Raw genomic sequence first — 13,532 nt, 5'->3', positions numbered from 1 at the left:
TTCAGTCTATGTGCTTATCTGTATAAATACTCCTGCAGCGCTCTTCCCGCTGTTCGCTTTGAACCAGCAGCTCCTGGAGGAGAAAGGCTGCCATACTCCAGGCATCACGCCAGTAATTTTAAGGATGCCTATTAGTCCCCTACAAATGATGAAAACCCGGGCATTATGATCAATCAATAAAATCCCAACGGGCCGAACTTGAAAATTGGACATTATGCCGCTAACACTTAGCTTTTGTCTCAGAGGCGAAAGTGAGAGCTCCGCGCAATGCAAAAAATGTTCCGGCTGGAACACGGTGCGCTAAATAATAAAACAAAAATCAACGGAGCTTTGACACAGGTAAATTTTTCTCGAGGAATTTTAATAATCGAGGTACTCGAATCATTCGAGGAATCGTTTCAGCCCTATGGGATACAGACATATTCTCCATGGACTAAACCAATCAGCAGTAGCACAACACCAATCTGTCACTCTAGAGCCGGGCTGGCACCTGACCCCGGACACCCCACACACCTTGAATAACCCGGGCTGTTTTAGATGACAGGCTCCCAGAATACCTAAGGAGTCACATTTCCTCTGAGTGTCTGGAGATCTTTTATGTGCTACATTGCTTGTCAATAACAGTAATTGGACATGCTACAGTAGCTTCTGTGTTGGTAGATTCATCTCATTTGATTTTTGTCTGTCTTGGTGCTTCTAATAAATCTGGATTTACCTGAAGCAGGGATTCCTGGACTGTCTCTGTCAGCAGTTGATGGTGGACTAATGAGACCATCACTATTCATTCTGCTTCCCTCGACTGGAAGATAGAGAGCCAAGAAAGGAACACCTGATCTCCTTGCTTTTGCTGTTTTTACTCTTGCTCAAGTTCTGCAACCTCTCCACTGCATCAATGTGCAAACATGCACATCATTACCTCTACCATACACATGCTAGAATAGCCTCAGCTAAGCTAATTTTTCATCATTTGTGTTGCATTTGTTGTGTGATTCTTATTCCCTATCAATCAGTGTTTAAGTTGTATGCTGTTTGATAGCCATATGGCACTGATTTGCAATGTCAGAGACATAAAACACTGACAGTCCTCCTCTCGTCAGGCCATATGGCATGCGTGGGTGTATGTTTGTGTATGCATTGGTATGGTGTGTGACCACTAATGGTCAACTCTCAGCATCACTTGCCAGTGTATAACAGGGATGGGTTGGTTTTAAGTCAAATTTATGAGGGAAGTGTGTTTGCACAGGCTTGGACACATTCTGTTCTGTGTAGAAGCTTCGGAGCGGAGTGCCTGCGTTGACCACAGCGTTGTGTGTTTATGTATGTCTGTTCAGGAGGAATGCCAGCTCCTGAGCAGAGCCCAGTGACGGAGGAGGGGCTTCTGCTGACCATCCGTGACAGTTCAGCTGGCCGCAAAATGGAGACCGACAACACGGCCAATAACATCCTGGCCTCTGTCAAAGAACAGGTGTGGGTTTTTTTTCTTTAAGCTATCCTTACAGTCTGTTTGAGTCATGTTTGATCTCTTATGAGAAAGTATCTCACACTATGAATCATTAGTGTACGGTGGCATTTATTGGATGTTATACTGTCTAGTGACTCACATTTTATAATGTGCATTTTCCTCTGCTAATTTATAGGTAATGTTTCACTATGACTTACAGCAACTACATGATGTTTATAGGAAAACTTGCTTACACACCCATTTTCAGTTTTTATGGGAGTGAGATTGGGACTGTTTGATGGACATTCCAAACACTGACTTGACTGTCCTTTAGCTTTCTAGCTAAATTTGTGATAATGTCCATTTGTGCCCAAACTTTAACTTGAATGATTTATTGAAATGCTACTTTAATATTTCCACATAATGTAATGCCATTTATTTTTTTAACTGCTGCAGTCCCCCCTGCACATGATTCTGCCACCCTACACACACGCTACACACTACACAGATTATTTAAATTCCTGCAATAGCACTCATCTAAGATTAATTTGTTTCTCCTAAAAATCTGAAGTGGACCCAGCTTGACTCAGGATATTGTTTGTTTACGCCCTGCGGCTGAGGTCTGGCTTGTATCAGTGGATGACCAGGAAGCTCAGCTGTAGCAGCATTTCAGAGCTTGAGGAGGGACGTGACCTCTGATTTGCTCCATTTCTGTCTCACTCTTTGTGATTCATGTACACTCCCCTTGGTCTTGCACACACATGCACACATGACACACACACTTTCCTTTCCTTTCTGGAATTAAGGCAGTCTTTTATGTTCCTGAAATTTCCTCTCTGGATATTGTCCAGAAAAAAACTTTTGTTCATTGTTTTACATTTTAATTCTATTGTTTGGTGCTTATTTAAATGAATTTTTTGAAAGTCACCTAAACTGTACTGTATAATAAGTTTTACTTAATCAATAATCTATTTTCAGCCTTAAGACCCATGTAGACTTACTGCTGGAAAGTTGGTATTGTTTCCACAAGCAAGGAAGGGGAAGGGGGGAGCACCTGTCCATGTCACGTCCTTCCTTAGAGTATTTGAGTATTTCTCAGTTGCTCGTCCGGTTCGAGCAGATATCCATCCAGGCAAGCAGGAAGAGCAAGTAGTCCGCCTGAACTGTTGCTTTTCTGAATGACTGTCTGACTCACTGGTTGGAGCTATGCTTTAAAGAGAATTGCTATCGGAACAGTTGAGACAGTAAGATGATCGTTCTCCGCTCTCCGGACAGAGCGGAGTTGGACAGGAAAATAAAAGGGTGAGTAGAAAGGAAAGCTTGTGAGAGGTCACTCTTGGCAAATGTGAGAATGTTTTTCCTCTCTGCCTTAATGGTTTTCCTGTGATTGTTGAGGAGACCTTCCAGGGATTGCTCTGTTGATGTAAACATGTAGGACTGCTCTGCTTAAAATGACTAGCTTTTTAGTTCAGTTGTTCCTTTTTCTTCTCTTTCTTTTTGCCTGTTAAATTCCTTCCCTGCAGTTTCCTTACCAATCCCTTTTTTTGGTCTGCTTTTCTTTCTTTTTGTTTCCAAGTCCTGTTTCAATAACTGTTGTAGTAACAGTTGCTCAAGGTTTGCCAAGATGCCCAAACAAGGATAGATTCACCAGCATACTATGATTTCCTTCTCACAGAGTGCTCCTTTGCTTGGACATGTCTTCACTGTCTCCTTTCCTTCCTATGGGAGACACATTCACAATGATTTCAAGCAAGCCTATTTTAAATGTTTAATATTCAGGGCATTTCTTGCTGAACACTGCACTTTTTTTCCTTTCAGTACCTCATATTTTTCCATCATAATCATTAATGGGTTGCATTATGTTTCAGAATTAACTTTGAAAACTCTTTCTTTAGTACTTAGTGTCCTAATGAAACTTAATTCAGCTGTAAGGGGTCTCTTATGGATAATCAAGGAGCTGGTAGTTTCTATCTCTTTGGTCTTAAGTGTAATTAAAGCTGTGAAGTGAAAGTTGTGGCTGTAAAGACACTAATTTTGAACGACTATTTCATGTGGATTCAGTCTTTATGACTCTCATCTTTCTTGTCTAAGCATTTAATTTGTTGTCATTCAAATTATCTTTATCTTTATCCTTGTTGGTTTGTGTTTTTTAACATATGATATACACATGTGCATTTAACAGATGGTAATATAATAACTACTGAAATAAACCTGTTATTTCAGTAGTTCAATTCAAATATATTGTATTTGTATTGTATTATCATACAATGTGTACAAATGTACATTATTTTTCAAAGACGTCAAATCATATTAAAGTTGTGCTTTAGGTCAGTTTGGTTTACTAGAATTATTTGTGTTAGCTACGGTACATTTTAGAATTGTGAGAGTGAGATTCTTTTTTGTGACCTGTTGAAAATTCTTTAAATTGAAACGTTTACAAAAAATCTTTTAATTTGGTCAAATTGTCTTTGTTTTTCTACATTTAATGACCTGGGTCAAATATTTTTGGTCTTCTTTACAGTTTTGTAACAAATATTTGCTGGTAATTTGGGCCCATTCCTTCTGGCATAACTGATGTAATTAAGTCAGGTTTGTTGGCTTCTAGAGTTTTCTGGTTGCCAGTCCAAAACATTGTCTTCATTGTCCTTGGAAGACCCATATGTGCATCTTTTGGATCACAAATGTTTCTACAAAGATATTTTTTAATTGTGTTTGATTTACAGTATTATAGATGCCAGATGCTTCCTTAACACAGGTCCTCAGCAACTCCGTTGTAACGTTATATGTAACAGACTTTTGTTATCTACCCATTAGAAAATGTTATTGCTACAGTAATTTAAGAGAAAATATCATTACACCTACAGAGCCGGTTCTTCTTCTTTTCAACTAGCGATAACACAATGTTATTGAATTTTCTAAAAAGACTACATTCTTGTAACATAATAAACTTTGGACATTTATCTTCTCCAACCAAAGGACATTAGTTAAATTTAAGAGTAATGGTTCTACTAAATGTTTATTATAATTAGTCAGTGCATGTTAAAGCTACACAATGTATTGAACTGCAGTCATCATTGCTGTTTGAAGCACAAAGGACTTTTTGCATGCAATATCTGAGAAAATAGACTGCAGGGAAATATTATTAGTACGTGGTTTGTAACTTTTTTTAATTGGCTGTTTGATTTAGGACAGTAACAATTAATTATTAAAATTCATTAAGGCAAATTATCTGCCTCGAAGCTTTGTTGAATTTTGTTTTACTGTTTAGTGCACCATGTTCCATCCGGGTGATTATTTGTATTGCACAACGCTCTCACTTCCGCCTATGAGTTGTTAACGAATGCTGAGGGCTAGCAACATAACGTCTAATTTTCAAATTTGGTCATTGATTGATCCAGGGTTTTATCATTTTTCGAGGGACCAATAGGTATCCTTAAAATGACTGGCGGGGTGCATGAGATACGACAGCCTTTCTCCTCCCCGAACTGCTGCGTGGTGGACTGGTTTAGAGCAAACAGGGTCGAAGTGCTTGGGTGTATTTATGCAGGTGGCGCAGATAGACGGTGTTCTGTCAGATCAGTACGTCATCAGATCGCCATACGCGTAACACACACTGACGACTATATCTGTCCGACAAATATAAACTGTCATTGCTATATGCTTTTATTTAATCAGAAACATAACATCATCACGTAGAAGTTAGATCGTCGTAAACTTTGTTATTAACAGCTGTATGGCAGCATGACTTAGCGGTTAACCAGTCAGACTATCATCAAGGAACAGGGAGGCAAGTTTTATACAGAGCGTGTTATACGGGCCGTGTTTTGTAGTTGACTGTGGCTACTGCTAGGTCCTGCTTTAAATACATATAGTGCATGTACTGTATATCCATCTAGTTATTGAAAACTATTTATTGACTTATTTTTGTCGTATCTTGTTGCATATGCTGAACTGACAGCTTCTCTAAATGTTGCAAATATCTTTATGCGCATGTGCATGCATGCATACTTACTGGATGTAGGCTATTCTGACAACATGCTGATCCAACAGAACAACGGAACACAGCTGGCTGCTGTTGTGACTGATCCGTAGCATAAGTGTAACCATATGAACGAACCAGAAAATAAATTTTATACCATCGCGGTCTATGTACTGCCACCTGGTACATAGTTGGCATATATGTTTTCTGTGTGTGAAGAAGGTGCCAAATCTAGTCACTCAAAAATGGGAAACGTGGATAAAAAAGCTATAAATGGCTGTGCAAAGTGAGCCTTCATTTATTAAATTGACTGAATATGAATACATAAACAAAAATCTGAAGTATAGACATTTTTTTATTATAAATTTCTTTGATAACCTGCTGCTTCATTATGAAATAGAATGTAATTTTGGATTTTTGTATAATTATTGCCCAGCTTAACTTAAAAAGTGAGCTATTGTCACGGGTTAACTTTATAAATTACAGAGAAGAAATTGTTAGAGATGCACAAATATGAAAATTTGGACCGATGTTGAAATCCAATATTAATACACTAAAAGTATTATCTGAATATTATGAAACTATGTAGACATAGGGAAAGTTGGTAGAGCTATCAACCTGTGAAGTATCACCATTCCTGTCCAAGCGCATCTCTGCATAAAAGTGACATGTCGTCACTTCGTACACAGCGCTGTATTGAGGGGCATGGTGTACGCTGGCTCCGCTGCAGCTTGGTTTTGTTCATCTGCAGTGTTGCCAATTTGCTTAATATTCATTTGGTAAACCTTGTACACGTCACGGTAATGCTCATGATATTGCACAGTTTAAAGTAAAAACCTTTGCTATTTAACTTGTCTGGAATTTGATGGTCCTAATCTTTCTCAAAAAGCACCTTTCTCTGACAGCCAAAAGTCTGGAAACTCAATGGACGGGTTGCCGGACGTTGTGGTAGAAATGTTTTTCCTTCTTATCTGAAATAAAATTCTACCCAGTCAGACTCCAAGAGTTGTCTTCATCATGTTTTGCTGTAGAAGTTATTTTCAGACTGCAGTCAGACCCTTTTGCACTCTTATTCCTCTACTGCAAAGCCATACTACTATAATATATGCAGCCACTGTTTTCTTGACCTTCCTCAAAAAATGAAACAAAAAAGTCATATGGATTTTTTGGGGTCTAAAACCCAGTGATGCGCTTTAGCTTTCATGGTATCTTTCTGTAAGTTTCACGTTCCTTTGAGAGTCAAGTACCCTGCATAATCAGTGGTGCAAGCTTTTGTACTGAGAGCTCACAGCCAGCTATATAGTCCATTTTCTTTTCAGCTTGCAGGACATGGTGTCCACAAAAACAAAATATTTCCAATCATTTGAACAGCTTTGTTCTGTCTTAAATCAATATAATCCCAGAAAAGATGCTAATGATCAGCATGTTAGCATGTGGATTCTTTCTTGTGTGATATGGTTTTAAAAAGTATCTTGCTGATAGAAGAATAAACTGCATGCACTGAGAGTGATTGAGTGATATGAGAGCTTTAGGATTAAGGGTTTTTAGCATTGATTTTCTGCTATGTTAGGTTCCCAACCTGACTTTCTCCAAGTGCCCTGAACCACAAATATCGGATTTTGGGCAAATCATTTGCTCTGTTTATTACATTGTACACAACAATCCAACTGTTTTGGGATTGAGACTGTCCATACTTGTTTTGTTCTTTAGTTCATGTAATTATGTATTGGATCATGTAGTTGTATATACAATGCAGTTACTATTTCTATTTACCATTCATAAATGAGGCACCTTTAGTGCCACAGTCTATCAGCAGCTGCCTATTAACACTCACATTAGTTTAGGAAATAGATGGTTCAACGTTGGACCTCAAAGGGATTTTTAATCTATTCAGTAGTTTTGGCTCTTGAGCGAATCCTTTTAAATCCACCATGCAGGCATCAGTGCCTAGGAGGTCATTTCATTTAAGAGCATTCCAGTGATGAATTTGACCTATTAACTGCTTTCAAATGCATCTTGCACAAGAAAATTAGCTTCAGGAATCAAAGACCCTTCAGTTTTTCCAGCTTTTATATTGTCCACAAAAAGCCTTACTTAATGTGCACTTAGTGTCTATAGTAGCCCTCCAGGGTTTCTTTTTTACATAGGTTAATATGCACGTCCTTATTATGCTGGGAAACCTTAGAGGAATAGGAGCTGGTGAAGAAGCTTTTGTCTTTTTGAAAATCAACATACCAATTGAGCGTTAACTACTATGTCCTTCAAAATTTTCTTATTTTCATGTTAAAATCACAAGGTTGATATATTTTTATTGGGCTTATATGTGGTAGTGTATGGCTTTTGCATTTTTTACAAGTACATAAATTTGTATTCAAGCCTCTATACTTTCATATTTCTAAATAAAATCCAATTTTAATAAATTACTGAGTATAAATACTAGGGATGCTCCAATCAGATGTTTTGCTGCCGAATCCGATACCAATCATTCATGAGGCCGATCTCTGTCGATCACCGATCTTTGCCAATTGCCTGGAATGACTGTTAATTTTTTTGTTTTAGGTATATATGATACTACAGTGTATGTTATCTGGCAAAATGAAAAAATTATCTGCCAATAAATTCACCTAATTTAGACATAATAGACATATTTTAATACATATCTAAAATCTTTTTTTTTTTTTTTTTTAAGTTACATGCTGCAGCTTTAAGCAGACGTTCGGTGTGAGAGTTCACTGTCTGGTGGAGGTTGAGCGGCGCTACATCTGTGAAGTATTACTGCCAGTAGAGCGTAGTGGCGGCTCAAGAGCGAGAGCAGAACCAGTGTCTTATACCGCCAGACTTGAATTATTTTTCGGGTTGTTTGTTTAGCTTTCTGATTGTGATGCTAATCCGGGTGAATGTTGGTAGTTGTGCACTGCTTTACCTGCTACCTGGATGCTCCGGATGCCCTTTTTTTCTGCAGGGTGTCTCGATGTAGCAAAACTCCGTCGGTATGATCGGTGGCCGATCGTTCGGCACACCTCTAATAAATACAGCTTTTCTGTGGAGGCCTCCGACATTTGTAGATTGACCAACAAACAGCATCATGAAGACCAAAGAACAAGCTAGACCGAGGAGAGGCTAAAGCTGTGGAGAATGTTAAACTAGTTCTAGGTTCTAAAATAATATCTAATAGTATGAAGTTCTCAGAGGGATTTTAAGAGCATGACAGGGAGTGAAACTCTCCCTACTAAGAAAATAACAGGCCTTTAAATAAGAGAGTTAATCAGAAAAGCAGCAAAGAGACTCATAGTAACTCTGGAGGAGCTGCAAATATCCAAAGCTCAGATGGGAGGATCTGTGAACAGGACGACTTTTAATCGCAACACAAACAGGCATAAGAAGGTGTTCTTGCCAGATGAGACCAAAAAATGAGTCATTGAGCTTTCACCTAAAATTACATACGTATTGTGGCTTGACAAAATATGAAAAAACTGAATGGGAGTGAGCATCTTTGGGGGGCTTTGTAAGGCTGCCTGCTACACACACAAAAGCAGTTTGCTGTTTCTTTTTTGTTTGTGCCAGTGCCACATTATCTGTTATCTACAGTTTTTTGTCAATGTTTTCTGAGCTCAGTCTTCCTATATTTTTAAAGTATATACTTGCAAAAATTAATTGCTTTATTCTCAAAAATGGTATCACCTTGCCTGCTAAATTAAACAATTGTTTGAAAAAAAATAACCCACCTAATATTTTATGCAAACCTTTTGGGCCATTAACTTCAGAAACACGTGTTTTGTCTGTTTCTATCTGCCGAGAGAGCTGTGGTTGTAGACACATCTACACATCTGGCCAAGCTGGCAAAAAGGCCTCTCACTAAGGACTCACTCTGGTGTCTCAGCGTACCGCCTCACAACAAAACACACCACACTGGAAATTTCCTCTTTTGTTTGAGTCAATTGCACATGAACAGTTTGTGTACCTCCTGCCATTCCCTGACAAACTGGAGCCAGACTTTTTTCTCCTAGGTTAGGCATAGATAGATGAAGAATGTTTTGTATACACTCAGGAACTGCTGGAACTGTTGCTTTCATTGTTGCATCTTCAAGTTCTTTTTAAAGCTCTGTTGTGCTGGCTGAAATATGACACATTTGAGATAATCATGCAGGCCTTCATCTTGTTTTAATGAAGCCAAGTACACCTTTGTCTGAATGACCTAGGTAAAGGAGTTATTAGTTTGGGTCAAGGTAAAGGCTCGAGGCAGTTATGTTGCTACTTTGCATTTCCATGCCATAAGAGCGGCAGACAGGGTGAGTTCTCTCTACAGGCGATGGTGCCTGTTCCACTTCCATAGGCGAAATAAGAACTCTAATTACAATCGACTAGTGATTTTCTCCAGTCCTGAGGGTTTTATCTCCCTTCCTCTGCGTGCTGCTGCCGCTGTGACACAGGCAAGGAGAAATCTAGAGGCATACAAATTCTGGCCTCGATTATAGTCATAAAAATGGAAGCCTGGCTCCGAGCAATTACCCCATGGGGGGAGGAGAGTATTTAAGGGAAGGGGTGAGGCATATTCATAGGTGAGAGATGCAGGTGAAGGAGAGTGCTCAGATACACAAAGCAAAGACAAAAACGCTCAGATATGTGAAAAAGACATACTTAGACTAGCTATGATGGAGAGAGTCACAGAGACTGTCACCTGTGAATAGTTTGAGAAGAGGCTTTCAGTGCAGCTGAAAACAGAAAATAGAAGAAGAGAGCAGAGGAGGATCTCCTTTCAATGTGACATAAAGTCAAAGGAGCGGCGCTCTAGCCTGACATGATGCGCTGTCGATTTAAACACAGCCATGGGAGCACTCCCCTCAACTAGCCTGCTAATACTCATCAGCGTCACTGTCATCATCATCATCATCATTATAACTGTGATCATTGGCACTGTCAATACCAGGCACAGAGGATGCAGTCTTTGGGGAGCAAGAGTTGTCTTCTTCATTCAGATGTGTGGAGTTTAGTTAAACCTCCTGTTTTGAATCACTACCAAGGTTTTTGTCACCTTTTATCCACTGTAAATGTCTTTCAGGTGATTTTCTCTAAATGATTGATCTTTAGGTAATCACACAAGTCAGTGCAATTTCTGTTCACTGCATTGGTCTCTTGATTGACAGTCCCTACATTGTTCACTCTTCTCATTATTGCCCAGAGAAACTTTCTTTTTGTCTGACACAACACTATTGATCTTTCAGTGAAATTGTATGTTCACTGATGTACAAGATTTGCTCTGGCTGTGTAGATTCACTGCTGCACCTTATAAGGCCTTTACCTCCTGTCGAGGAGTTATGGATTCAGTCGGTCCTATTAACTGGATTAATGTCTCAGAATTTTGATTAGTAGTATAATTTTTTTTATTATTATAACAGCAACATAAAAGGAAGGATAAGTCTAGCTCAAAAATATAATAATACAAATATTCCAATTTTAAAAGGCAGCAAAATGCTTTTGTACTAAACTGCTTTGACAATTTGATCTGTGTTTTCTTCCATAAATCACCAATTATTTGGGCTCTGCTTTTATATTAGCAGCAGAGCTCTAGGGAGAAAGATCCAGCTTATTGTATACAGATGAGGTATATCATTATTGTCACTGAGAGGTGGAATGAATAACACTGATTTTCTCTTCATCATGGCACCTGTTGGTGGTGGGTGGGTAAAGCAACTTACCAATGAGGATATAACAGTTCACTTTATATTAAAGCTAACAATAAGCTACATACAAGGGAGTTCGTGTTGGTCGTCTCCAGACAACACTATCTGTCAACGATGGTGCACCTTTACGGGTCTAGTAGTACCTGTAAAGGTGTACTACCTTTACGGGTACTCTGTTTTTGCAGCATATACAGGAAGGACACATTATTTTGCCTGATCTTCAACAAATTTGTGAGGCCTTCACAGATTATCTAAATTCATCAACATCATAATTTGTAAACTACTCTCTGAGAAAGTTGATTGTTAATGAGGCATAAGTGCAGCTAAAATTATGTTGAAATTTGGAAAGTGGCCTGAAATGTCCTATTGTTTTGTCATTTTGCCTAACCCAATCAGATCTCATTTACATCACTATCTTGTAAGTGAGTGAAGAATATCATCCTGGAGGAGAGAAGGTAAAAAAAAAAGTACACAGCATTAATGTCTTTACAAAAATTTGAAGTTTTTGTTGAATGTGTTCATAAAAACATGTTTTTTCTTCACCCTCCCACTCAGGCAGTTTTTGTTATTGACAGTCTTTCACAGTGTTGTCATTCTCTTTTGTGCTATGAACTACACTGGAGATGACAGCTCCTTTAATAGCATCCACCACATATGTCATTCTCGAATGACATTTTAATTAATCTAAAATTAAATTGGAAACCTCCTTTTTACACTTCATTTTAGTGGGTCATTTTTGAAGATCCATGTTGAGTTGTCTCAGTAAGAGCAATAACAGGTCTGAAATGTTTTTAAATACCCAACATCAGAGGAAAATGAAGCAAATACATTTTTGGGTAAAGTGGTTCTCTTTTAAAGCAACAGAAGACTTGTTAAAAAGGTAGAGAAATTAGGTGATTTGGACTATTGCTTGTTAATAAGGCTGTTTAGAGCCTATTGATCATAAATTTCATTACAGTTTCAAAAATTTTAAGTATTGATCTAATGAACAGATTTTTGTTAAAAAAGATGCTAGCATGTATCACACTCAATTACCTTTCACAAATAGATTGATAATGGGCCACCCTCCTTTTACTTACTGAGAGTCTACTACATTTGTTGGAGAAGGCTTGTGAAACCTCCCATCATAAAAAAAAAGGTGAATGAAACTCTGCACTGAAAAATAGGTGTGACTGTATGCAGCTTTCCTAAATAATTACAATGCCTGGTTCCTCCCAACACCCTGCTCCAAGGCTTGTTGTCTTCTTTCACCCCTAAGGCTGGCTTTTCTGTGTCTCTACTGCTGCAGACATCCTTTAACCTCTTCTGTTATTCTCCTACTGTGCAGCAGTTTCCGTCTCTGGCTGGAATTTCCTTGCATCACTGCAGTGAGGGTGCAGAGCTGTCAGGCCTCATTGCCACTTAATGAACAAACAAATATCAGTTAGATTCTTCAGTTAAGTGGGAAAGCCATCTGCACCATCTATGCTAAATGGATTCGTATATCACAAATGAGCTCCCATCTTGAGTTTATTCCAGTTGATGATCAGGTCAGTTTTAGACATTGTTTATACTGCAAGTCTGTCATTTTGTCATGTTGTTGACCATGCTACTCTCAAAATCCATTTCTACACACCTTACAATATTATTGACAAACTTAACAGTAATAATTCTGTATTAAAGTAAGAACCTGCCACTTTCAGGAGAAGAAAGCTGAGCAAACCTAGAGAAATTAGGCAATTTATCTACCTAATGCTTTAAAGTGGGTGTCTAAGCAGTAGTTCTTCTTATATTGTAGTTCAGTTCCTAGAGTGAGCAGCAAAGATCTCAGGGGATGCAAGAGGCTTCTCCAGCAGGCTAGAACTATAACTAAACTAAAACAGAATTGAGAAAAGAGAATTAAAAAGCAAATAGGTGACACAATAATGTGGTTTTGTTTACAATTAAGTTAGAATTACCTGAAGACAAAATCATTCTCTACAGTGAAACCAACAAGTAAATGCAAAGCCACAAGTTAGCTTCTGCTTTTATATATGCAACACAGAGCTATTTAACAGTTTTTATGGAGGTTGAACTTCTTTTGATCACCCTCTAAAGCAAAATTTTAATTTAAAATTTTGTCTCTAATTGTGAAAACTTCAAAATAAGCATTTTAATACCTTCTTAGCATAACATCACATTTGCAAATAAGTTTTAAGAACAACATCATATTCACTTGATAAACCTGCACTGTAATATTCTAAATTATTGTTTTAGCGAAAAATATTGTTAAATAATTAATACATAGTATTGAATATTGGGGGGAGGGCTGAATGCATTCAGCTTAGTAAGGACACCTAAGTTGTTATATAGGCCAGAACCTTTTTTTAACTTCTGTTCATGGTTTCAAATAAAAAATCATGCCATCTTATTTAAAATGGCAGTAAGTGTTATGTCAAATATGTATTAAAAT

The 13,532-nt window shown here is 38.1% G+C and overlaps 1 protein-coding gene across 5 annotated transcripts in view; it reads left to right on the top strand.

The window, feature by feature from the left end:
* The window catches only part of pkp4 (plakophilin 4), an 87,630-nt gene that overhangs the window by 21,231 nt on the left and 52,867 nt on the right, over window positions 1–13,532 (top strand). For all 5 annotated transcript variants that reach the window (XM_023336772.1, XM_023336770.1, XM_023336774.1 and 2 more), the window contains exon 2: window positions 1,332–1,465. In XM_023336772.1, coding sequence (XP_023192540.1) covers window positions 1,337–1,465 — 129 coding nt within the window. In that variant the 5' untranslated portion in view covers window positions 1,332–1,336. The remainder of the gene's footprint in view (window positions 1–1,331; window positions 1,466–13,532) is intronic.

Source organism: Xiphophorus maculatus, chromosome 7 (assembly GCF_002775205.1).
Source record: "Xiphophorus maculatus strain JP 163 A chromosome 7, X_maculatus-5.0-male, whole genome shotgun sequence".
NCBI classification, from domain to species: Eukaryota; Metazoa; Chordata; class Actinopteri; order Cyprinodontiformes; family Poeciliidae; genus Xiphophorus; species Xiphophorus maculatus.
This window is presented reverse-complemented; position numbering and strand designations above follow the sequence as displayed.